The sequence below is a fragment of the Coregonus lavaretus genome (assembly GCF_964263955.1).
Source record: "Coregonus lavaretus genome assembly, chromosome: 4".
Classification (NCBI taxonomy): Eukaryota; Metazoa; Chordata; class Actinopteri; order Salmoniformes; family Salmonidae; genus Coregonus; species Coregonus lavaretus.
Window position 1 is genome coordinate 38,438,520 of NC_139991.1, and position 27,068 is coordinate 38,465,587.

The following is a 27,068-nucleotide window of genomic DNA, read 5'->3' on the forward strand; positions in this document are numbered from 1 at the left end:
TAGTTTATATTTTTTCTCTATCTCTCTCTCTCTCCCACAGTGAAGAGCAGTGAATGGGTAGACAGATACCGCATGAAATTTCTGGGCTCGGTCCAAGTGCCCTACCACAAAGGCAACGATGTTCTGTGTGCAGCTATGCAGAAGGTATGGGATGTGCTGTGTGTGTGCTTGTGAAAGAGAGAGTGAGAGGATAGAAAGAGTGTGAGAGAGATGTCAACTGGCACGTTACCAATGGAAACCATAAACTTTAACTGAGAGAGAGGGGGAGGAAGAGACAGACGGATGAAGAGACAGATGAAGTGAGTAGGAACATGGGAAATAATGGGGGAGAAAGAGTGAGGTAAACAGTATAGTTTATTCTCTATGAAAATAGTATTGAAATAGTATGGTATTACACCAGGGTTGGGGTCGGAATTCAGAATTTAATTCAATTCAACGCATTCATTGAAATTTGAATTTGAATTGGACACATCCCACAGAAAGCAAAATTGTAATTTAATTTTAATTAAAGGAAGTAAATTAATTCAAAGCAATTCAACTAAGACATGAAAGTGCCATTCCTTTGATTCAACCACACTGTATCTTATACATAGTATTGGTTACGATACATGATTTCAAAACAATTATATTTGTGTCATGATGTGTAGAATAAATAAGCCATTTGAATTCAATTCCAAGTCTGTTTCCTGTGGGGTGTGGACAATTTTAAGAAAATAATTGGAATTAAAGAGCAATTCGCAATTCAATTCAGAATTGACCCCAACCCTGTATTACACAAACAAACATTGACAGGAGAAGAATCTGAGATTTCAAATTAGAAAGGTTAAGACAGGAAATCATTAAAACATGATAGAAAAGAAAAGAGGACAGAGGCAGGTTGAGAAGAGCTTTTAGCCATTGCTCATAGCTACATTACATGACCAAAAGTATGTGTACACCTGCCCGTCGAACATCTCATTCCAAAATCATGGGCATTAATATGGAGTTGGTCCCCCCTCTTCGGGAAGGCTTTCCACTAGATGTTGGAAAATTGCTGAGGGGACTTTCTTCCATTCAGCCACAAGAGCATTATTTATTTTTATTTATTTAACTAGGCATTAGTGAGGTCGGGCAGTGATGTTGGGCGATTAGGCCTGGCTTGCAGTCGGCATTCCAATTCATCCCAAAGGTGTTAGATGGGGTTGAGGTCAGGTCTCGGTGAAGGCCAGTCAAGTTCTTCCACACCGATCTCGACAAACCATTTCTGTATGGACCTTGCTTTGGGCACGGGGGCATTGTCATGCTGAAACAGGAAAGGGCCTTCTCCAAACTGTTGCCACAAAGTTGGAAGCACAGAATCATCTAGAATGTCATCGTATGCTGTAGCGTTACGATTTCCCTTCACTGGAACTAAGGGGCCTAGTCTGAACCATGAAAAACAGCCCCAGATCACTATTTCTCCTCCACCAAACTTTACAGTTGGCCCTATGCATTGGGGCAGGTAGCATTCTCCAGGCATTTGAAATTTGACGAACTGACTTGTTGGAAAGGTGGTATCCTGTGACGGTGCCACCTTGAAAGTCTCTGAGCTCTTCAGTAAGGCCATTCTACTGCCAATGTTTGTCTATGGAGATTACATGGTTGTGTGCTCGGTCAGCAATGGGTGTGGCTCAAATAGCTGAATCCACTAATTTGAAGATGTGTCCACATACTTTTGTATATATAGTGTATATTTCTAGCTGAGATGCCACTAGAATTTTAAGACCAATAACCCACCTCTTTCCAATGTTCATGTTTTAAATTCCAATTAGTAGAATAAGGATGCACAAGTTTTGTCTTGTTTTTTTGTTGTTGTTTTTTTACATATCAATTCAATATCTAAACCAGCCCTGATGTTTCAGCTGCTGCTTTTCTCAAGGGATGCTGATGCTGTTTTGATTGCCACCAGATTGCCACCAATAGAAGGATGACAGTGCAGTATAACCCACCATCGTCTTGTATCCTTGAGATCAACGTGAAAGGTGTGAAGCTCCTAGTCCAGGATGACTACTATGCCTCTGACAGAGTAAGACTTTCACACTCAAATGCACACACATTGTACACATACACGCGCAAGCACGCACGCACACACACACACACACACACACACACACACACACACACACACACACACACACACACAAAAACTCAGATTTATGCATACACACGTACACACTCTACACATGCATTTGCATCACACACACACACACTTCTTAAGGCACACCTTCAACGCATATTAGAAAGACAGAAGTTTAGTTTGGACCAAAGTATGACTACAAGACTTCGCGTCTGACTTGCAAGACTAGATACATAGAGGCTTTTTATCCAAACCTTTGACCAGCAAGATCACACTGAGGGACGTATTCCCAGTAAAGCCTCCCGAGTGGCGCAGTGGTCTAAGGCACTGCATCGCAGTGCTAGCTGTGCCACTAGAGATCCTGGTTCAATTCCAGGCTCTGTCGTTGCCGGCTGCGACCGGGAGACCCATGGGGCGGCGCACAATTGGCCCAGCGTCGTCCAGGGTAGGGGAGGGGATGTAGCTCAGTTGGTAGAGCATGGCGTTTGCAACACCAGAGTTGTGGGTTTGATTCCCACGGGGGGCCAGTATGAAAAATAATGTATTCACTCACTAACTGTAAGTCGCTCTGGATGTAAAGAAGGTTGATAACACCCCAGTGTGGGCACTACAGGGTATTGCAGACCACACATAATAATCCAGATGTACTGTATAGAGGCAAGTGAGAATTTTATCTGGCAACAGCGGTGCCCACCTAAACTGAAGTCAAGCTATATAACCATCAGTGGGTTCTTTGTTGACATTAAGGCTACGATTTGTTTTAATATCTAATCTAATTGGTCAATCATAAGGTTCACTAGCTATTGCTCCTACAGAATATGTGTTGTAAGCAGACAGCAAACTCCATGAGAAATGCAGTTGTTGACATGGAGGGTGGATACTTTTTACCCTCAACACCTGTTTTTCAGAGCCATATAATTTGTTCAATGAGGTTTGTACCAAAGAACTATGATGTATTCATATGACAGCACATGGAACCAGATACTGTATCTAGAGCATTATGGGTGATGTAGTCATTCTAGTTTCCAAATTAAATTGGCCTACAATTACATCAGTGCAAAACAAAACCCAACGAAATGCAGTGGAATTTAAAGTAGCCTACCCCATTTTCCCAGACGATGCAATTATTTTGAGCCAAAAATGAAGAAAGTCAGTCCAAAATTTAAGGACGCAAATCCGCCACTAGTTTGTGGCTTACGGTATTATACAGTTTTTCCCAATTGCTAAAACACAATTTTGCAAACTAGGCTGGTTTTATCAAAATACTTAACACAATTCACAAAAATACACACCCAAACTGCAAAATACCTAATATATCCTGCAAAATGAAGCACTGCAACCAAAACTACATATAGCATTATCAAAATCAAACGTTTGCACGAAATGGCACACACTTCATTCATATTACCAGATTTTTGTCTAACCAACTACACACTGGTGGGCATAATGAAAAGCACTCTCATCTTTAGTATGCTTTGCCATAATAATAAAATAGTTCAAATTGTAGAAAATTTGTCAGATTGTTCACATGCACAGAAATATTTGCAGATACACACACATGCTGTTGAAACATTTTATTTTTTATTTTTCACCAAACAAGTCAGTGCAACATATGCACAGCAGATATATTTACATTGAACTGAACAAAAATATGCTCACAAAAAACAGTAAACTGAAAAAGAAAGTTGCAGAAAAAGTGTGCAGAACAAATATATAGAAACAAAAAAGAGGCAAGAAAAATAATTAGGCAGCATCTTGCCGCACAGCTGGGTCTGGCCACAACGCTTCATCCACATCACAGGCAATATCTTCCCTTGCCAGACATCGAGGGAAGAAGAGCTTTGAGTGCCTTATCCGTCCCTGAATCGCACCCACATCAATCTCATCACATGCCTCTTCCATAGCCTGCATAAGAGGCATGCGCACAAAGGGCTGCCAGTCTGATACCTTCCACCGCCATGCCGAAAATAACTATTCTATGGGGTTCAGAAATGGTGAGTATGGTGGGAGGTATTGCACGAGAAATGGTGGGTGGTCAGCAAACCAGTTTTGGACTGGGGCTGCACGATGAAAGCTCACGTTGTCCCATACTACAACGTACTGGGTTCTTTGATGGTCTGCATCATTCATACGCTCTGGTGGTATGAGAATGTTGTGGAGTCTGTCCAGAAATGTGAGAATATGGGCTGTGTTGTATGGTCCAAGGTTGGCATGACGGTGGAGGACACCATGTGTATTGGAGATGGCAGCGCACATTGTGATGTTCCCACCACGTTGGCCAGGAACATCTATAATGGCTCTGTGGCCAATGACGTTTCTCCCCTTCCCCCTGGTCTTTGCTAGGTTGAACCCAGCCTCATCTATAAAGATGAACTCATGTGGGATTGCGTGAGCATCCATTTCCAGTACTCCCTGAAAACAAAGAACAAAAGCAGTCAATATGGTGTTATCCAGTACACTGGGAAACAATGTTGCGTGTAGTCTACTGCAGTAAATATTGTACTTACATCCACATATGCTCGTCTGACCTCTTTGTTTCTTTGAGAGTTTCTCTCAAACGGCACCTTATAAAGTTTTTTCATTCTGATTTGGTTTCGTTTGAGAATGCGAGCCAATGTGGACAGACTGACTCGTTGAATGTTGTTGAATATGGTGTTGTCTTGGATGATGTGGCTTTGAATTTCTCGTAATCTGATTTCATTATTTTCCAAAACCAAGTTTACAATGGCAGCTTCCTGTACCCAGGTGAACATTTGGCCCCTTCCTCCACCATGGTTGCGTCTCTCAGTCCTTTAGAAAAACAAAAAAACTAAAATATAGGGCTTGGACAATGCAGCCTAAAGATACTTCCCCCACAGTAGAGTAAATTGTACAGGAAACTTGTGCAGTTAGTGTATGACATCAGCCATTAATGAAGTAAACAGGTGTCACCCAACTGATACACTATGACATGGGGTGTACTACATAGTGTGAAATACATTTTGGTTACATACCTGTACTCCAGTCTAAATGTCCGGATGACACAGGCGACAGTAAAACGGCTCAAGTTGGGCTGCACTCTCTGTCCAGCCTCTCGCATTGTCAGCCCATGGTTGATGACATGATCAACTAAGGTTGCTCTGATTTCATTAAAAAGTTGTCTTCTTTGGCCATGAACTCCTCTACCAGCTCTACTCCTACCTCTCACTCTTACTCCCCCTCTCCCTCCCCCTCTCATTCTCCCCCTCCCTCTTCCTCTTCCTCTCTCTGCAACATTTTCCATTGTTGTTGTAAAACAAAAGGTGCTCACCTGTGGTCTTTTCATAGTGCTTACTTCCTGATTGAAGTGGTAACAATTAACCATTGAGGTGTTTGGCCAGGTGGCACATGTATTGGCCAATTTGAATGGCAGTGTTTTGAAATGGCAAACATGTGACTTTAAGTGGACCTCTGTAGCTCAGTAGAGCACGGCGCTTGTAACGCCAAGGTAGTGGGTTCGATCCCCGGGACCACCCATACACACAAAAAAATAATGTATGCACGCATGACTGTAAGTCGCTTTGGATAAAAGCGTCTGCTAAATGGCATATTATTATTATTATTATATTATTATGTCAGATTGTTGTGTCTTATGCAGAGAACCGTGTGCAGTGCATCCTCTGTAGCTCAATTGGTAGAGCATGGCGCTTGTAACGCCAGGGTAGTGGGTTCGATCCCCGGGACCACCCATACGTAAAAATGTATGCGCACATGACTGTAAGTCGCTTTGGATAAAAGCGTCTGCTAAATGGCATATTATTATTAAAAGTGCCATTTTGAATTGCAAAATGTGTTTTGGAGGTTTTGCTCTCTGTGTGTCAGTTTAAATAATTGTGCTGTGCATGTCATTTTAGTGTGTTAGCAATTGGAAAAAACTGTAATATAGATGTGTGTGTGTGTGTGTGTGTCTGTCTGCCATCACAGAGTAACCAGTGCAGCCACTTCTTCCAGTTGAAGAATGTTTCCTTCTGTGGCTATCACCCTAAGAACAGCAAGTAAGTACCTGGATCTGGATGACATTTTGTCAGTCATGCTCACTGTATTCAAGTAACAATTAGCTTTTTAGGAGAGTCATAGCGCAGGCAGTGGAGGAAATGGAGAAAGAGAATCACTCTGGGAACCTTCCATTGTAAAATCTGCATTTATTTTACTCCTGGAACCTGGTTCCCTCTGGGGTTTCGCTCCTCTGACCCCTGTATTTCTTTTTTTTAAACCTATGTGTGGGTTGTATGGTTTCCCCTTAGGTACTTTGGCTTCATCACAAAACACCCAGCTGACCAGAGATTTGCCTGTCATGTGTTTGTGTCTGAAGATTCTACTAAACCCCTGGCAGAGTCTGTTGGGTGAGGAATGAGGACTTTGTTTCTGTGTTAAAAAATATATATATCCTGTCACTCTTTTGCTCTTTGTCCCTCTCTTTTATATTGTCAGAGGATTCAAGAGGTTCTTAGCCATAGTGGGCCAATTACAACCAACATTGAGCACTGTCTCAACACGAGGTGATCTCTCATTAAACCACCAATATGCGCTAAGATCACCCACACAGCTGATCTCAATTGCAACCAGTATTGGCCATTATATTATCGCTCCCTAAAGCTGATGTCAGTGTTTAAAGGGCGACTGTGCTTCGTGATTTGGCCTCGTTTTTCATCTATGTCCATTTAAGAAATGCTGAAGGCATACAAGAGTGATCTTGGGGGTGTGGTTTGATGTGGGTGTTTCTTCGGTGTGTCTTTGTCATTCAATCACAACAAACAAGTGCAGTAATGAGTACAGCGAGGTAAGCTAAGCTATCTTTGCTATGGAGAGAACGATGTTTTGAAGTTGAGGACTGTTTTGCATACGCATAAATTAGTTTGCAGATGTTATCGTGGGTGTAGCGAAATGCTTATGTTGCAAGCTCCAACAGTGCAGTAATACCTCACAATACAAAACAATACAAGCAAATCCAAAATAGAAAAATAAAATAATTAAGAAATATAGATATAATATATATAAGCAATGTCAGAGTCCGGAATATAATTATGTATGTACACAGTGCATTTGGAAAGTATTCAAACCCCTTGACCTTTTCCACATTTTGTTACTTTACAGCAGGGGTGTCAAACTCATTTTAGCTCAGGGGCCACATGGAGGAAAATCTATTCCCAAGTGGGCCGGACCGGAAAAATCATGGTATATATAACTTAAAAACAACAACTTCAGATTGTTTTCTTTGTTTTAATACGATCAACATACAACATAAAGCTGGAGCCTGAGGACAGTGTGTCCAAAATAGTACAAGCACAACATCACTATTAATCATAAAACACGTCAAGTTTATATGAAAATTCTAAAGAAAAAGAACACACAAACACACAATGCCTCAGTGATTAACAGAACTGTTTCACAGATCATAGAACTATATCAGGGTGTCATTTCTCAGGCAGAAATGTAGATAAAAATAATGAAATCCTGTTCCCCAAACAAATGCAAGAACCACAGAGTCAATAATAGGTTAAATATACAAATAAAATAAAATCAATTAAAAACAATAGCACATCAACATAAAAACATATAAATATAAATCTGAAAGCGTTGCTCAAACTCCCGTAACAGTCCAGTTATTTTATCTTTGAACCGCTTCATGTCTGCCACATGTTGGGTCGCGCACACATTTTTCAGACAGGGGAAGTGAGCTGCAGCACCACCGGCAAGTTGCGTCTCCCACAATGACAGCTTCAACTTGAAAGAACGTATGCTGTCATAAAACTGCGTGACAACTTTGTTGCGCCCTTGCAGCTGTTTGTTCAAGTTATTCAGGTGCTCTGTAACATCCACCATAAATGCAAGGTCCGGCATCCATTTTGCAGAATGAAATTCTAACACTGGTTTGCCCTTTTCTTCCATGAACTGTTCAATTTCTTCTCGTAAATCAAAGAAACGCCTCAGCACAGCACCTCGGCTTAACCATCTTACCTCAGTGTGGTATGGCAGGCCATAGATGTGGTCTTTCTCTCTGAGAAGGCTGTCAAACTGACGGTAATTCAGGCTTCTGGATCGGATGAAATGAACAGTTTGGATGACCACCTTCATGACGTTATCCATCTTTAATGACTTGCAACACAAAGCCTCCTGGTGCAAAATACAGTGAAAAGTCAAAAAATCACATCCTCCATTTGCAGATTGCACTTTCTCTCTGAACTTTGTCACAACGCCTGCTTTTTTCCTGATCATTGAGGGCGCACCATCTGTAGCCAGGCTGACAGCGCGGGACCAGTCCACTCCGACCCTGTCCAGCGCGCCGACGAGTGCGGTAAAAATATCAGCTGCTGTCGTTGTATCTGTCATCGGCACCAACTCCACGAACTCCTCGGTGACGGTCAATGTGTCATCAACTCCGCGGATGAAAAAATGGCCAGTTGTGCAACATCTGTAATGTCCGTGCTTTCATCAATTGCAACCGAAAACGCAATAAATGACTTTACTTTTTGCTTCAACTGGCTGTCCAAATCCACTGAAAGATCGGAAATCCTGTCTGCAACTGTGTTTCTTGTCAGGCTGATATTTGCAAAAACCTGCCGCTTTTCAGGGCACACAATCTCCGCTGCCTTCATCATGCATGTTTTTACAAATTCACCCTCACTAAATGGTTTTGAAGCCACTGCGATTTCATTAGCAATGAGGTAGCTAGCTTTCACTGCAGCGTCACTGATGTCTCGGCTGTGAGTAAACACAGACTGCTGTTTCTTCAGACCCGCCAACCTTCTCTCATCTCCGCTGTCCTTGAAAGTTGTCATATTTGTCGGCATGAAGACTCACATAGTGGCGACGAAGGTTATATTCTTTCAGCACTGCAACATGCTCTGAACACACCAAACATACAGCTTTCCCATTCAATTCCGTGATTAAATAGGATGACCATTTTTCTTGGAACACTCTGCACTCTGCGTCCACTTTTCTCTTTTTTGACAGAGACAAATTGGGGCAATGAGGGTGCCAAAGCACACAATGTTAAAAGTAGAAGCCGTAATAAATATCGCGGGCAAAACAAAGTAGCTCATTGGCTGCACGTGCTTGACCTACTTGCTCTGCCCCGGTATAAACAGTTTGCTTGCTTAACAGAATTGCTATTGCGCCATCCAGTGGACGCAATTGGAACAGCAGTTTATTTTATTGAAAAATTGCAGCGAATTTTTATTCTTAAAAAAATAAAAAATAAAAATATATATATTTATTTTTCGAAATCATCTCGCGGGCTGGATTAAACCCGTTTGCCCGCCTGATCCGGACCGCGGGCCGTACGTTTGACACCCCTGCTTTACAGCCTTATTCTAAAATTGATTTAATAGTTTTTTTTCCCCCTCATCAATCTACACACAATAGCCCATAATGACAAAGCAAAAACAGGTAAAACAATAAAATAAAAAAAATAAAAAATACATGAAATATCAAATTTACATAAGTGTTCACTCTTTTCTCAGTGCTTTGTTGAAGCACCTTTTGCAGCAATTACAGCCTTGAGTCTTCTTGGGTATGACGCTACAAGCTTGGCACACCTGTATTTGGGGAGTTTCTCCCATTCTTCTCTGCAGATCCTCTCAAGCTCTGTCAGGTTGGAGGGGGAGTGTCGCTGCACAGCTATTTTCAGTTCTAACCAGGCCACTCAAGGATTTTCAGAGACTTGTCCCAAAGCCACTCCTGCATTGTATTGGCTGTGTGCTTAGGGTCGTTGTGCTGTTGGAAGGTGAACCTTCGCCCCATCCTGAGGTCCTGAGCGCTCTGGAGCAGGTTTTCATCAAGGATCTCTGTACTTTGCTCCAATCATCTATCCCTCAATCCTGACTAGTCTCCCAGTCCCTGCCGCTGAAAAACATCCCGACAACATGATGCTGCCACCACCATGCTTAACCATAGGGATGGTGCCAGGTTTCCTCCAGACGTGACACTTGGCATTCAGGCCCAAGAGTTCAATTTTGATTTCATCAGGTCTGAGAGTCCTTTAAATCAAATCACATTTTATTTGTCACATGCGCAAACTCAATGATGGTGTTGGAGTCGTGCCTGGCCATGAGTCATGGGTGAACAGGGAGTACAGGAGGGGACTGAGCACGCAACCCTGAGGGGCCCCCGTGTTGAGGATCAGCGTGGCATATGTGTTGTTACCTACCCTTACCACCTGGGGGTGGCCCGTCAGGAAGTCCAGGATTCAGTTGCAGAGGGAGGTGTTTAGTCCCAGGGTCCGTAGCTTAGTGATGAGCTTTGAGGGCACTATGGTGTTGAACGCTGAGCTGTAGTCAATGAATCGCATTCTCACGTAGGTGTTCCTTTTGTCCAGGTGGGAAAGGGCAGTGTGGAGTGCAATAGAGATTGCGTCATCTGTGGATATGTTGGGGCGGTATGCAAATTGGAGTGGGTCTAGGTTTTCTGGGATAATGGTGTTGATGTGAGACATGACCAGCCTTTCAAAGCACTTCAATGCTACAGACGTGAGTGTTACGGGTCGGTAGTCATTTAGGCAGGTTACCTTGGTGTTCTTGGGCACAGGGACTATGGTGGTCTGCTTGAAACGTTGGTATTACAGACTCGGTCAGGGACAGGTTGAAAATGTCAGTGAAGACACTAGCCAGTTGGTCCGCGCATGCTCGGAGTACACGTCCTGGTAATCTGTCTGGCCCTGCGGCCTTGTGAATATTGACCTGTTTAAAGGTCTTACTCACATCGGCTACGGAGAGCGTGATCACACAGTCGTCCGGAACAGCTGGTGCTCTCATGCATGCTTCAGTGTTGCTTGCCTCGAAGCATGCATAGAAGTCATTTAGCTCGTCTGGTAGGCTTGTGTCACTGGGCAGCTCGCGGCTGTGCTTCCCTTTGTAGTCCGTAATAGTTTGCAAGCCCTGCCACATCCGACGAGCGTCGGAGCTTTGCCTGTTTGATGGTTCGTCGGAGGGCATAGCGGGATTTCTTAACTCTCAAAGCACTTCATGATGACAGAAGTGATTGCTACGATAGTTACCTTCGCTTTCTTGGGTACAGGAACAATTGTGGACATCTAGAAACAAGTGGGGACAACAGACTGGGATAGGGAGAGATTGAATATGTCCATTAACACTCTAGCCAGCTGGTCTGCAAATGCTCTGAGGACGTGGCTTGGAAGGTTGTCTGGGCCGGCAGGCATGCAAGGGTTAACACGCTTGATTGTCTTACTCACGTTGTCGGCGGCTCTGTGTTGTTTTCCTTGAAGTGGCGAAAAAGGTGTTTAGCTTGTCTGGGAGTGAGGCGTCGGTGTCTGCAACATGGCTGGCTTTTCCTTTATAATCCGTGATTGTCTGGAGTCCCTGCCACATGCATCTCGTGTCTGAGCTATTGAATTGCTACTCTACTTTGTCCCTGTACTGTCAATTTTGGCTCTGATTGTCTTAGCTGTTCTGTTTGTACACGTCCATGTTCCCAGTTACCTTGCCATGGTTAAATGTGGTGGTTCGCGCTTTCAGTTTTGCGTGAATGCTCCCATCTATCCACAAGTTTTGGTTTGGTTAAGTTCTTATCGTCACAGTAGGAACAACATCCTCTATGCAGTTCCTGATGAACCCAGTCATTGAATCAGTGTATACGTTGTTACTATTCCCAGAGGCGACCAAGAACATTTCCCAGTCCACGTGTTCAAAACAGTCTTGTAGCATAGATTCCAATGTTGAACAGTCTTTACCATGGGTGCTTCCTGTTTGAGTTTATGCCTATAGGCGGGGAGGAGCAGGATGGAGGTGTGATCTGATTTGCTGAAGGTAGGGTGGGGAGGGCCTTGTAGCCATCCTGGAAGGGAGAGTAACAATGGTCAAGTGTGTTTTCTCCGCGTGTAGTGCAGGAGATGTGTTGGTAGAATTTCGGCAGCTTTTTCCTCAGATGTCCTTTATTACAGTCCCCAGCTACAATAAATGCTGGCCTCAGGATATTTGGTTTCCAGATTGCCCTAAGCCCAGTGTAGTTCCTTGAGAGCCGTCGCGGTGTCAGCTTGGCGGGGAATATACATGGCAGTGACAATAACCAAATAAAAAATGTTCGGGAGGTAATGCAGTCGGCATTTGATGTGGAGGTATTCCAGATCGGGAGAACAATAGGACTTGAGTTCCTGTATGTTACCACAATCACATCATGAGTTGTTGATCATGAGACATACCCCTCCACCTTATTTTGTCTTTCTTCCTGTCTGCGCGTTGAACTGAGAACCCTGCTGGCTATATGGACGGGGACAATATATCCAGAGAGAGCCATGATTCCATATGGTGGTTAGGTGAATTCCAGGATAGTATTTTGACCATTGACCAGATCAAATGTGACCAACCTGATTCAAGTGTCCTCCATTACTCTGAAGCGGGACTGGTGTCTGGGCACTGCCTCTGCCTTCTCTAAGAGCTCCTGATATAGTATGGGGCTTCCCACAATGATGCTGAACAACAAATCCACCAGGTTTTGTACGTAGACTGTGAATGAAATAGAATGTATATGCTAATAGAGGGACTGTAACTGCAGAATAGATTCAGGCTGGTGACACCGTTACTCTGCAACCAGCTGTGTACATTGCTGAATGCTTGCTGATACCTTCTGTTATTTGCTGATGGAGCAATAGCTATATTTGTAGTAGACAAGTACCATCCTTCATTTATTTGTGCCCTAGATATACACAATAAACTTTTAGGAGAACAGGCATGTTGTTTCAGGTTAACAGACAAAACCCCCAAATGCTAGCTAGCTAGCTACCTAACTTGTCTATAAAGTTTTACGAGTTGAAATGAGTTGGCTAGCCAGTTCGAGTTTAAACATTATTGAAAGCATGCTGGCTACATCCCATGATTAACTAGTAAGCTAGTATCCAAGTGCCTGCCCTGGATTGACCCTAAATGCCAATGGGCTAAAGTTAAAGCTAACTAACATGAGCTATGCACATCTTCCTCTTACATGCACATTAGCTTGATGTACAGTGCCTTCAGAAAGTATTCATACCCCTTGACTTATTCCACATTTCATTGTTACACCCTGAATTCAAAATGGATTAAATATATTTTTTTCTCACCCATTTAAACACAATACCCCATAATAAAAATTGAATACAGAAATATCTTAGTTACATAAGTATTCACACCCTGATTCAATATATGTTATAATATGAAGAAAAAAATAAAAATAAAAATAATAATGTATGCACTCACTAACTTTGGATAAGAGTGTCTGCTAAATGACTAAAATGAAAAAAATCACCTTGGGCAGCGATTACAGCTGTGAGTCTTTCTGGGTAAATCTCTAAGAGCTTTGCACACCTAGATTGTACAAAATTTGCCCATTATTATTTTCAAAATTGTTCAAGCTCTGTCAACTTGGTTGTTGATCATTGCTAGACAACCATTTTCAAGTCTTGCCATCGATTTTCAAGCAGATTTAAGTCAAAACTGTAACTCACTGTCTTCTTTGTAAGCAACTCCAGTGTAGATCTGGACTTACCTTTTTAGGTTATTGTACTGCTGAAAGGTGAATTCAACCCCCAGTGTCTGATGGAGAGCAGAATGAACCAGGTTTTCCTCTAGGATGTTGCCTTTGCTTAGTTCCACTCTGTTAATTTTTTATCATAAAGAAACACCCCAGTCATTAATGATAACAAGCATACACATAACATGATGCAGAAATATGCTTGAAAATATGGTGAGTGGTACTCAGTAATGTGTTGTATGGGGGGCCAGTATGAAAAAAAATTTATGCACTCACTAACTGTAAGTCGCTCTGGATAAGAGTGTATGCTAAATGACCAAAATTTAAAATGTAAATAAAATGTAAAATGTTTCTGACTCCTATCTATACCACATAAACCGTTTAAATCCAGAGAAGTGTGGTTCTAAGGGGCAGTTGACCTTCAAGACTATTTAGCCTCTGGTGGTTATTATCTTCAGTACAAATTAAACCTAATATTTGAGCAGACTAAGCAGAAAATTAACTATTTGACAATCATTCCAACTGAAATTAGGTATTTCCTCGTTTACCACACATAATCTACTGTGGGAATTTACTCTACACATTTTATTAATGTAAAGCTTGTGTTGGTTTACTTTTCATTTCTAATTTATTTAATCCATTAACAAAGACTTGTCTTAATACAGTATGGTCATTTCTTATTAAAAAGGAGAAAATAAAGTATTCCGGAACTGTCTACATCTAAAATTAGGAACTTAATCAAGCCAATCATGATTGAGTTAATATAATCTATATGTTCATTAATTATAGTCTAATCAAGGTATGCCAAATTACTAATTATATTCTGTGGGCCAAACATAGATATTTATAATGTACTGTCTTGTACTTTACTGTACTGTACTCTACTGTACAGTAAACTTGAGTAGAGTATAGTTCAGTACAGTACAGGAAAATAGAGTAGAGTTCAGGACAGTAGAGTTCAACGCAGTACTCTACTGTACTGTACTGTACTCTACTGTGCTATACCATACTGTACTCTACTGTACAGTAAACATGAGTAGAGTATAGTTCAGTACAGTACAGGAAAATAGAGTAGAGTTCAGGACAGTAGAGTTCAACGCAGTACTCTACTTTACTCTACTGTACTGAACTATACTGTACTGAACTATATTGCACTGTACTCAACTGTACTGAACTATACTCTACCGTACTCTACTGTACAGTAAACTCGAGTAGAGTATAGTTCAGTACAGGAAAGTAGAGTTCAGTACAGTACAGTAGAGTAGAGTTCACTTCAGTACAGTACTGTACTCTACTGTACTGAACTATACTCTACTTTCATGTACTGTACGGAACTATACACTGCTCAACTTTCTTGAGTTTCTTAAAATTCATTTGGTCTATATTCTAACAATAAATATTTGTTATTAATTACCAGCCTTGCTATTTTCAATGTTCCCGATATTTCATTGTGCCAAGAGTAGAGAACCTAGACACAGCTATCTGGCATCTAACTCTTTTGAAACAGTAACAACATGATATCAACTGATCTGCTAGTTTATTCTTCTGGGTTTTTGGTTGCAAGCAAGTGTTTTAACATGCAGATTAATGTAATCTCCTGTTAGTAGCATTTTAAGAAATCCAGCGCTAAATTCTGCCTGTTGGTTGCAATTGACCCAGTACACTCAGTGGCCAGTTTATTAGGTACACCACCCCGTTTACAGAAATGGTTTGCTCCTAGACAGTGAGTCACATGGCTTGCTATATAAAGCAGGCAGACAGGCAGGCATCGAGACATTCAGTTACTGTTCGATTGAATGCTAGAATGGGCAAAACGAGTGACCTAAGCCACTTTGAGCATGGTTCCAGTATCTCAGAAACAGTGGGCCTCCTGGGCTTTTCACGCACAACAGTGTCTATGGTTTACCGAGAATGGTGCTACAAACAAAAAACATCCAGTCAGCGCAGCAATGCTGTGGGCGAAAACAGCTTGTTGATGAGAGGTCGAAGGAGAATGGCAAGAATCGTGCAAGCTAACAGGCGGGCCACAGGCAAATAACGGTGCAGTACAAAAGAACGCACATATCGTTAGTCCTTGTCACGGATGGGCTATTGCAGCAGACGACCACATCACACTGGGTTCCACTCCTATCAGCTGAAAACAAGAAGAAGTGGCGCCAGTGGGCACGTGATCACAAACACAGGACAATTGAGGAGTGGAAAAACATCACCTGGTGCATTGAATCCCGGTTCCTGTTGCATCATGCTGATGGCAGAGTCAGGATTTGGTGTGAGCAGCATGAGTCAATGGCCCCATCCTGCATGGTGTCAATGGTACAGGCTGGTAGCGGTGATGCAATGGTGTGTGGAATGTTTCCGTGGCACATGTTAGGTCCTTTGATACCAATTGAGCAACGTTTCCATGCCTCAAAGAATTAAGGCTGTTCTGGAGGCAAAGGGACTCCGACCCGGTACTAGATGGTTGTAACTAATAAACTGGCCACTGAGTGTATGTTTATGTAGAGAGTTGTCATACCTGTCAGGAAAGGAACTGAGTGATTGAATAACCTTTTTTGTTTGTTTGTTTATCTACCCCCCTATCCCCCCCGGATCTGTTCTCCCCTCTTGTCTCTTCTACAGGAAAGCCTTCCAGTTGTATTATAAGGAATTTGTAGATTATTCCTGTCCGAAAGAGGATATTTACCTGGAATAGCACCCGCCCCGCCTTCCACCACAACCCTGTACGTTACAGTGTATCATAACATAATGTTGCATGACGGACAAAACAATTCTAACAAATATGAACTAATACATCTGACAAAAAGATGAAGAAGGAGCGAGAGAAAGAAGGAGAGGTACTGGTGTCTACTGTTTGTCCAAAGATGTTAAACAGTATGACGAATGAACAAGTAATTGATCCAAACATAGTGGATGTTGAAGAGGGGGTCGCAAAATATGCAAAATGGAGTCACTGATGAGGAAGTTAATGTGCCTATGGTGTCCTCAGGCTGTCCACTCAAAGCACAATGCTCAGATCATAGTGACCTGGACTGGAGTAATCTAAGACTAATCTTTGTGGATTTAGAGCTTGAATCCCAGGTAGAACACTGGGCTTTGTGGACTTGGTGAACCCCAGAAAGACCAGTAGTTGCTAAGGTAACAGCAAATGGAGGTCAGGAAAAAATACATCAATAAATGAATGAACCTGCCATAAAAATCCTATTAAATTACTAGTATTTGAGTATTCTAATCCCTAATTCTATGGAACCTTTAATGTTGGTGTGATACATTGTGTGAGGGAAAGAGTGATTCTGCATGAGCTAATGGTGCAGTGTGTTTGGAGAGGGTGATAAGTCCTGTGGCCTAAGGTAACTACAGATCTAGGATCAGATTACCCTACCTCAACCTTTGCAATTAAGGAGATGGCAAATGATCTGCGCTGTTATCAGTGGCTCACTCTGTTACTTCTTTTCCATGTGGTTGCTCCCACTAAAACAAAAACAAGTAAGCATTAGGGTCACACTGTTGATCAGGAATAGTGTCTTTAATACGCAGCAAAAACTTTGGTATTCTTTCTGGTACACTCTCAGAACCCTCAAATATATTCACATTAAGGAATCAAGAGGAAACTTCTAAAATGGAGGGTCCTACCAATAAAATGTTTTCTGTTCGAAAATGCTTCATTTTGTTTGTGCTGAACATGACCCTAGTTATTCTTTAATTTGTGGGAAGACTGATTCTTGTTAAATCATTAAGGGTACACTCCTTAATTGAATTACAGTATTGTAATTCCATTACCAGAAACAAAGAGATGGACTACAGAGTTTCCAGTCAACCGCTTTCGCTTGACTAAAACTAGCTTAAAAGCATCTGATTTGCAGGAAGGGTCAAAGTGGACTGCCTCATTGTTCTTCTCATGCTCAGTTTCAACATGAAATGAGAGTTCATATTGAGAGTTCAGATGGGGTTGCCATTCAGATAACTGAGTATAAGATAAGGATGCTTACTCAAGCTGTTACCCTGGTAACATAAAAGGGAATGACCTCTGATCCTCACAAAAAGGACATTAAAGGTGAAGTGTGTAGGAAATGGGGGATGGGAGATGTAGTTTTAAAGGAAAGCCTCAGTCTATTACAGAGGTGCTGACTGACTAGGAAGTACAAGGCAGGGGGAGACTGGTGTCTTTTACAAGTAGTGCCTCTGAAGGATCATTGTGGTTATTGCTATGCCATTTAGATTTACCACAAGGTGTGTTGATAGGAGAGGTTGAAAACAGGCTGTTTTTGTGGAGGAGATATGAGTGTGTTGAGATGGTAAGAATAGAGTAAAGTAAGACTAGATCAAGGTTCAACATAATAAGATAGGACCTCACCTCAAAATGGCCAACCCCTGGCCAGAGGTTTGTTTTTGGAAATAATGGCCTGGTCTGAAATCAGCTAATCGCTCCTACCCATTTGGTGCTTGTAGATTCTCATGGAACCAGAGGTGTTTGTTATATGCGGGAAAGTTCACTGGAAGGCTAGGTGGAGCCATCCCCATACTGCTTACACCTTTCCAGTCTTCAGATTTTCCATCACAGAAGGGGTAGGGTTTAGGGGAAAGGGCAAATAATTGTTTTATGTGGCTTTCAGACACAGTGATTTCTAACATGGCTGACACAGAATTACATTCTAACAAGAACATGTAACACAATGTATTGTTCTAAGAACTGTAATTAACTGAACATTTAAAAAGTTGTGAGAAGGAATGCTTGTCAAATGGGTGTCTCTAACTTATGAAAGCATGGAATATGAAACCAAATTCATTCTACCACCTGTCAAGCATATTCCTATGAATAGTGACATGTATTTCCAAGTCACAAGTTTATATTTTATCTTCTGAGCCAAGAAACAAAGGCCTGAATTCAGATCAGATCCGCCTTAACCCATGATAAATGACAACTGCATAGCATATAATTGTTTTTGCTTATCGTCTTGTGTGTTGTAATATACACCTCCATTAGACTGATATAAATCTGTATTATTTTGTTAAATGATTTTCAATGAGTGTCATTATCTTTACTACACTTTGTCATTCGGAACTTCTAACACGGGTGAGACAGGTGTGACTGCGTGACAATGACCTCAAGATCAGCCATTCACCATTTGACAGCTCCAACGCAGAACACCTGCGACATCACCTAAACAAAAACAATTATATGCTATGCAGTTTGTCGGTTATTGCGGGTTAAGGTGGATCTGATTGAATAATGCCTGATTTTGAGACATTCTCCGAGACTACTTCTATTTTCAGTCCCCAAACAGTCATTCTGGCCACTATGAGGAAACCAAGCAAAGGTTATAAAGAGTGTACAGATGTGCCATATATAAATAAATATATTGTAATTACAAATGTTACACTGTACCAATAGATTCTGTAGCAATTTAAATTCTTATTTTTAAGTGTGAATTGTATTATTAAATTTAAAATGTTCAATGCAGCATTTGTGGTGTCTTGTCATTATTATAACAGTGCTCGACTGTGCTCTACTCTATAGCCTTAGCTTACCAATTACCCCAAATAAACCCCAAAATACCAGAAACAACCCAAAACAGCTACCCCAAAATACCAGAAACTGCTACACAAAACAACAAGTTGTTTTGGGTAATTATTAGGACACGGTACAGGTACGGTCAACAGAAAGTTAATTCATGTTTCAGTATTGTCAGAACAATCGTTGGAATGCATGGGTAACTGTACTAAGTATTTTCTGCCATTTAGGGGTATATTTTAACAAATCAAACCTAATGGTTGAGGTGACTAAACTGCTTGGAGTAACCCTGGACTGTAAACTGTCATGGTCAAAACATATTGATACAACAGTAGCTAAGATGGGGGGAAGGCTGGCCCTTGGATGTACACAGAGAGCTAACATTAATAATCTGTATGTCAATCTCTGCTGGCTCAAAGTGGAGGAGAGATTGACTACATTACTACTTGTACTTGTAACAGACTATGGGAGATGCACAGTACTACATAGAGCCACAACTACATGGAACTTGATGTGGAAAATAATCACTATACTTTATTAAAAATCAAAGTTCTTCCAGAGTTTTTGTAGAATCAAGATTTACTTTATTACAATTCAACAAAGCCGGGCTGGTCTGCAGAGTAGCCTCCACTCTCTCTCTCTGCTCCCCGTCTATATAGTCCCATTCACATCCCTCCTAGCTCAAAACCCCTCCCTCTTGGGTTCTCCTACCATTATCTTCAGTTTCCTGCTCTCTACCGCTCCGCCCACTCCCTTCGTCTATGATAGTGGCTTAATTTGACTGTCATTCAGTTTAGAAACAATATTATTACAATCAATCCCACCCTTGTCATGCAAAAACAATCATGTTCAGTTTTAAACTCTGTTCAACCCCGGCTCACCCTGGCTTGACCTGAAGATTGATTGTTGGACATGACAGGTCCACACTCAATCTCTGAAACGTACACAAACCTACTCCTCTTCCCTCCCGTCATGCTGTAATTACTCATGACTAGTCTAAACGCTGTTCAACTTTGGCTCCGCTCTCAGAACCTTTGTTTGAGGAGAGATACATTAGGCAACAGTCTGGTTTCAGTCTCTGATAAGGTAAGACAGCCATGGATTAGGTAAGAGCGAGCAATTCGACCCTAGGTCAGATCCCCATTTCACACATGCACAAGCCCAGTAAAAGGAACCATTCTTAGTTCTTGCCTAGCAACAGAGACGTCCGTGATTTAACTTTGTTTAGCACATAGTTCACAAAAAAATCCCCCTGCAAGCAGTAAAATTTGATTAAACAAATAAATAAAATAAACCTTATGGAACAGCGGGGACTGTGAAGTAACACAAACATAGGAACAGACACATGCATACACACACATGATAACATACGCACTATACACACAAGCACACATGGATTTTGTGTTGTAGATATTTGTTAGTGAAGTAGGGGCCTGAGGGCACACACTTAGTGTGTTGTGAAATCTGTTGTGAATGTATTGTAATGTTTTTTTAATTGTATAACTACCTGCCTTAAATTTGCTGGACCCCAGGAAAAAAATGGTGATCCTTAATAAATACAAAACGGTAAAACGTAGCACTGTCCTTTGGCACTTTTGCCATAGGGCATTTCAGAAATATTGTTCAATTTTCACAGCTGGAATAAGGGGCGCAATACCTGGTGGTGGTGGGAAAGGGCTGGTGTTTTGATTAAGTTGGAGGTGTGGCAAGGGCTTGGTCACTCACTGGCCAATCAACGAGCTTCATGGCTGATTTCGACTCGGTTTTCCTCCTCCTCATGAAATTGGATGAGTGAGAAAGTTACAGAGGCACAAAGATCATACCCCCCAAAATGCTAACCTCCCTTGTTATTGGTGAGAGGTTAGCTGGTTTTGTTGTAGCCTTTGTAAAATTCTCACTCATTATTATTCATGATGAGTGAGAAGGCTGTACCTCATGAGTACCGTAGGGATACATTTTAGGGCCACACTTATCCTTATACACTGAGAGTTCAAAACATTAGGAACACCTTCCTAATATTGAGTTCCACCCCCTTTTGCCCTCAGAAGAGCCTCAATTAATCAGGGCATGGACTAGAGTCCAGAAGGTGTCCAGAAGGTGTCGAAAGCATTCCACAGGGATGCTGGCCCATGTTGACTCCAATGCTTCCCACAGTTGTGTCAACTTGGCTGGATGTCCTTTGAGTGGTGGACCATTCTTGATAAACACGGGAAACTGTTGAGCATGACAACCCCAGCAGTGTTGCAGTTCTTGACACACATACACCTTTCAAAGGCACTTAAATATTTTGTCTTGCCCATTCACCCTCTGAATGGCACACATACACAATCCATGTGTCTCAATTGTCTGAAGGCTTAAAAATCCTTCTTTAACCTGTCTCAATAAGGGATCATAGTTTTCACCTGGTCAGTCAATGTCATGGAAAGAGCAAGTGTTCATAATCTTTTGTACACTCAGTGTATACTGTATGTCAATGATATGCCAGATACAGTAAAGTGCAAACTCCTGCTTTATGCTGCTGACTCAGCCCAAGTGGTATCAGAATATGGCTTACATACAGCAGACCTTGAGTAAGGAATTTCATTTTGTTAGAGATTGGTTGACTGACAACAAATTGTCGCTACATTTGGGAAAAACTGAATCAATTTTGTTTGGAACAAAGCGCAGATTCCTTGAGGCTAAACAAGATCCAATTGAGCCGACATATACAGCATTTACCGTGAATACAGTCTAAGAGAACACGGGAAAATTGCGCTCGGGATTGGATCTAGGCCTAAGAGATTGATAGTTTCAGAGGAAGTACTCACTCACTATGACCCTTCCCTACCCATCAAGTGAGCATGTGATGCTTCACCTACCAGCAGTGGTGTCATTTGGTCTTCACTGAGGTCTGGAGTAGGGATTAAGGATGGCCAGGATTCTCAGCTAGAAGGGATCAGCTGTCTCGCCTTCTCCTGTTCCCTGTCTCCGGCGCACGACGTTCAGTACACTTCTCCTGTTTTGTTTATCTGCTTATTCTTAGTATTAAACTACCTTCTGCACCTGCTTCCTGAATCCTAGCGTATACGTTACAGAATACTACCTCTGAAAATAATGGAAGCAGCAGAAGATAACTCCATCTTCCGGACGGTCGAGGAACAGGGTAATCTACTCCACCAACACCACGACCAGCTGGCTCTGCTGGGTATGACCATGAAGGAGGTCCTCCGCGTTCTTTACCGCCTCGACACCACCAGCGAGGTTCTCCATACCTCTGACGGAGGGCATCCTACCACGGGTCGTCACAGTGAACGAGTCCCCCAGCCTACCCAGCCGTCCACCCAGGTCAGCGATGCCCGACTGTCCCATCCAGAGAAGTATGACGGTACTCCATCAAAATGCCCTGGCTTCCTACTCCAGTGCTTCCTCTATTTCGCCTATCAGACAGGAGCCCCCACCACCGAGAGGTCCAAGGTTGCCCGGGGCATTTCCCTGCTGACCGGATGGGTATTGGATTGGGCTATGGCCGTCTGGGAGAGAGGAGAGGAGGAGCTGGGTTCCTATGAGGTTCATGGCTCTGTTCAGGGCGGTCTTCGACCATCCTCCAGAGGGCAGAGAGGGAGATGAGCGACTTTTCCAACTCCAGCAGGGTGCCCAGACCGCTACGGAGTACGCCCTCACCTTTCAGACTGTGGCAGCCTCCAGCTGATGGAATGAGCCGGCGCTACGCACTCTATTCCGCAGTGGACTGCACGAGGAGGTCCAGACAGAGTTGGCATGTTGGGATGACAACATATCCTTGAACGCTCTAATCACGATGGTCAGCCGTCTGGATAACCTTCTTCGGGAGCGCCGTTGTCCACCTCGCCACTCGCCTCCCTTCTTTGGTTGTCCTGAGGCAGAGCCTGAACCCATGGAGGTAGGGGCCACACACATCTCAGCGACAGAGCGGCGTCGCCGGAGACAGCTGGGGCTCTGTCCCTATTGTGGCCAGGAGGGGCACCAGCTTCAGCAGTGTCTGGTGCGTCCCAACCCAGGGTCCACTAGAGCAGAGGGGCGGCCCCGTGACCTTTATTTAACTAGGCAAGTCAGTTAAGAACAAATTCTTATTTACAATGACGTCCTACCAAAAGGCAAAACGCCTCCTGCGGGGACGGGGGCTGGGATTATAAATATATATAAATATAGGACCAAACACACATCACAAGAGAGACAACAGAACACTACATGAATGGAGACCTAAGACAACAACACAGCATGGCTGCAACACACGGATAAGAGCGTCTGCTAAATGACTAAAATGTAAATGTAAATGAAAACACAGCAAGGTAGCAAACCAACATGAAAACAACATGGTAGCAACACAACATGGCAGCAGCACAACATGGTAGCAGCACAAGACATGGTACAAACATTACTGGGCACAGACAACAGCACAAAGGGCAAGAAGGTAGAGACAACAATACATCATGCGAAGCAGCCACAACTGTCAGTAAGAGTGTCAATGATTGAGTCTTTGAATGAAGAGATGGAGATAAAACTGTCCAGTTTTAGTGTTTTTTGCAGCTCGTTCCAGTCACTAGCTGCAGCGAACTGGAAAGTGGAGCGACCCAGGGATGTGTGTGCTTTGGGGACCTTTAACAGAATGTGACTGGCAGAACGGGTGTTGTATGTGGAGGATGAGGACTGCAGTAGGTATCTCAGATAGGGGGGAGTGAGGCATAAGAGGGTTTTGTAAATAAGCATCAACCAGTGGGTCTTGCGATGGGTATACAGAGATGACCAGTTTACAGAGGAGTATAGAGTGCAGTGATGTGTTCTATAAGGAGCATTGGTGGCAAACTGGTATAGAGAGCACCCTTACCTGCCGATCTATAAATTACGTCCCCGTAATCTAGCATGGGTAGGATGGTCATCTGAATTGGCAGCTAGGGTGAAAGAGGAGCGATTACGATAGAGAAAACCAAGTCTATATTGAACCTTAGCCTACAGCTTTGATATGTGCTGAGAGAAGGACAGTGTACTGTCTAGCCATACTCCCAAGTACTGGTATGAGGTGACTACCTCAAGCTCTAAACCCTCAAAGGTAGTAATCACACCAACGTAAATTGAGAAGAGCGTGGGGCCTAGGATTGAGCCTTGGGGTACTCCCTTGGTGACAGGCAGTGGCTGAGATAGAAGATGTTCTGACTTTATACACATTTACATTTTTGTCATTTCGCAGACACTCTTATCCAGAGCGACTTACAGTTAGTGAGTGCATACATTTTTATTTTTCATACTGGCCCCCCGTGGGAATCGAACCCACAACCCTGGCGTTGCAAACGCCATGCTCTACCAACTGAGCTACATCCCTGCCGGCCATTCCCTCCCCTACCCTGGACGACGCTGGGCCAATTGTGCGCCGCCTCATGGGTCTCGCGGTCGCGGCCAGCTACGACAGAGCCTGGATTTGAACCAGGATCTCTAGTGGCACAGCTAGCACTGCGATACAGTGACTTAGACCACTGCACCACTCGGGAGATGCACTGCACTCTTTGAGAGCGGTAGTTAGCAAACCAGGCCAAAGACTCCTCAGAGACACCAATACTCCTTAGCCGGCCGACAAGGATGGAATGGTCTACCGTATCAAAAGCTTTGGCCAAGTCAATAAAAATAGCAGCACACGCATTAGAAGGACTGGGAGATGAGGAAATGTTGGACGGGAAAGGAGACATGGCTGAGTCAAATAGGAATCCTGACTTAATGAAGTGGTGATGAAAGAGCTCAGCCATGTGCTCTTTGTCAGTAACAACCACATCATCAACATTAAGGGACATGGGCAGCTGTTAGGAGGAGGGTTTATTCTCCAGGTCTTTAACTGTTTTCCAGAGCTTCTTGAGGTCAGACCCACAGAGAGAGAACTGCTCCTTAAAGTAACTAGCTTTAGCCTTCCAGATAGCCTGAGTGCACTTATTTCTCATTTGCCTGAACGAGAGCCAGTTAGCCTGAGTAAGCGTGTGACGAGCCTTTCGCCAAATTGAATTTTTGAGGTGTCCAAACCTCCGGGTAGACGCTGTGCCTCCCAGGAGTCATGTGTATCCCGTCACAGACTGAAACGGAGGCTATGGAAACATACGTTACCGAGTCCCTGCGCCAGGGGTATATACTTCCCTCCACTTCACCCACCTCGTCGAGTTTCTTTTTTGTGAAGAAAAAAGACCGCGGTCTGAGCCCTTGCATTGATTATCGATCACTGAACAAGGAGACGATACGATTTCGTTATACTCTCCCCCTCATTCCTTCAGTGATCGAGTCAATGCATGGGGCACGCTTCTTCACCAAATTAGATCTCCGGAGTGCGTACAACCTGGTGCGTGTCCGAGAGGGGGATGAGTGGAAGACAGCAAAAACAACCACGGGGCATTATGAATACCTGGTGATGCCCTACGGTTTGATGAATGCTCCATCCGTCTTCCAGTCCTTTGTGAACGAGGTGTTTCGGGACATGCTTGGTCACGGTGTAGTGGTCTACATCGATTACATTCTGGTGTATTCCACCACGCGCGCCGAGCATGTGTCCCTGGTTCGCAAAGTGCTGGCCCGACTGTTGGAAAATTACCTTTATGCCAAGGCAGAAAAGTGTCTATTTTTCCAGCAGTCCGTCTCCTACCGCATTACCACCTCAGGTGTGGAGATGGAGGGAGATCGCATTTCAGCCGTGCGTAATTGGCCGACTCCAACCACGGTTAAAGAGGTGCAGCGCTTTATTGGCTTCGCCAACTACTATCGGAGGTTTATCCACGGCTTTGGCAAGGTCGCAGCTCCCATTACATCTCTGTTGAAGGGTGGGCCGTCCCGGCTCCGCTGGTCTGCTGAGGCTGACAGGGCCTTCAGTAACCTGAGGGGTCTGTTCACCTCAGCCCCGGTACTGGCCCACCCCGATCCATCACTACTGTTCGTAGTGGAGGTGGATGCGTCCGAGGTAGGGATAGGCGCTGTCCTGTGCCTTCTTCTCTATGAAGCTCAGCCCGGCGGAGCAGAACTACGACGTATGTATGACACAGAGGAGAGGCACAGAGACAACACCCCCATACTCCCACCACCGGCCTGAGGAGAGACAAATGGAACGAGGGGTTAATGCGGTAATTAATGGGCAGTTGTAACCTATAGCATACCTCGTTCAATCTCCTCAGGACTTTAAATGGCCCCACAAACCGCCGACCCAGCTTCCGGCAGGGCAGACGAAGGGGCAAGTTTCGGGTTGAGAGCCATACCCGATCTCCCGGTGCATACATCGGAGCCTCACTGCGGTGGCGATCGGCGCTCACCTTTTGCCGCCTGATAGCCCGCTGCAGATGGACATGCGCAGCATTCCAGGTTTCTTCAGAGCACCGAAACCACTCGTCCACCGCAGGGGCTTCGATCTGGCTCTGATGCCAAGGTGCCAGGACCGGCTGATAACCTAGCACACACTGGAAAGGCGTAAGGTTATTGGAGGAGTGGCAGAGTGAGTTTTGGGCTATCTCTGCCCAGGGAATATATCCTGACCACTCCTCCTGCCGGTCCTGGCAATAGGACCTCAGAAACCTACCCACATCCTGGTTCACTCTCTCCACCTGCCCGTTACTCTCGGGGTGAAAACCTGAGGTAAGGCTAATCGAGACCCCCAGACGTTCCATAAACGTCCTCCAGACTCTAGAGGTGAACTGGGGACCCCGATCAGACACTATATCCTCAGGCACCCCGTAGTGCCGGAAGACGTGTGTGAACAGGGCGTCAGCAGTTTGTAGGGCAGTAGGGAGACCTGGCATAGGAATGAGACGGCAGGCCTTCGAAAACCGATCCACAACGACCAAGATCGTCGTGTTCCCCTGGGAGGGGGGAAGGTCCGTGACTAAATCCCATTACTTGAGTTCACGGCTGTTGTGGAACGGGTAGGGGTTGTAACTTACCTCTGGGCAGGTGTCTAGGCGCCTTACACTGGGCGCACACCGAGCAGGAGGAAACATATACCCTCACGTCCTT

General features: G+C 43.7%; 1 protein-coding gene across 1 annotated transcript in view; it reads left to right on the forward strand.

Moving 5' to 3' along the window:
* LOC311127310 (C-Jun-amino-terminal kinase-interacting protein 1-like) overlaps nucleotides 1-16,265 on the forward strand; it is a gene marked incomplete at its 3' end in the record, with an annotated part of 122,959 nt that extends 106,694 nt beyond the window's left edge. The window contains exons 8-12 of the mRNA XM_084159120.1: nucleotides 41-144; nucleotides 1,928-2,044; nucleotides 6,038-6,108; nucleotides 6,358-6,456; nucleotides 16,193-16,265. Coding sequence (XP_084015246.1) covers nucleotides 41-144; nucleotides 1,928-2,044; nucleotides 6,038-6,108; nucleotides 6,358-6,456; nucleotides 16,193-16,265 — 464 coding nt within the window. The remainder of the gene's footprint in view (nucleotides 1-40; nucleotides 145-1,927; nucleotides 2,045-6,037; nucleotides 6,109-6,357; nucleotides 6,457-16,192) is intronic.
* Nucleotides 16,266-27,068: the final 10,803 nt, after the last annotated feature.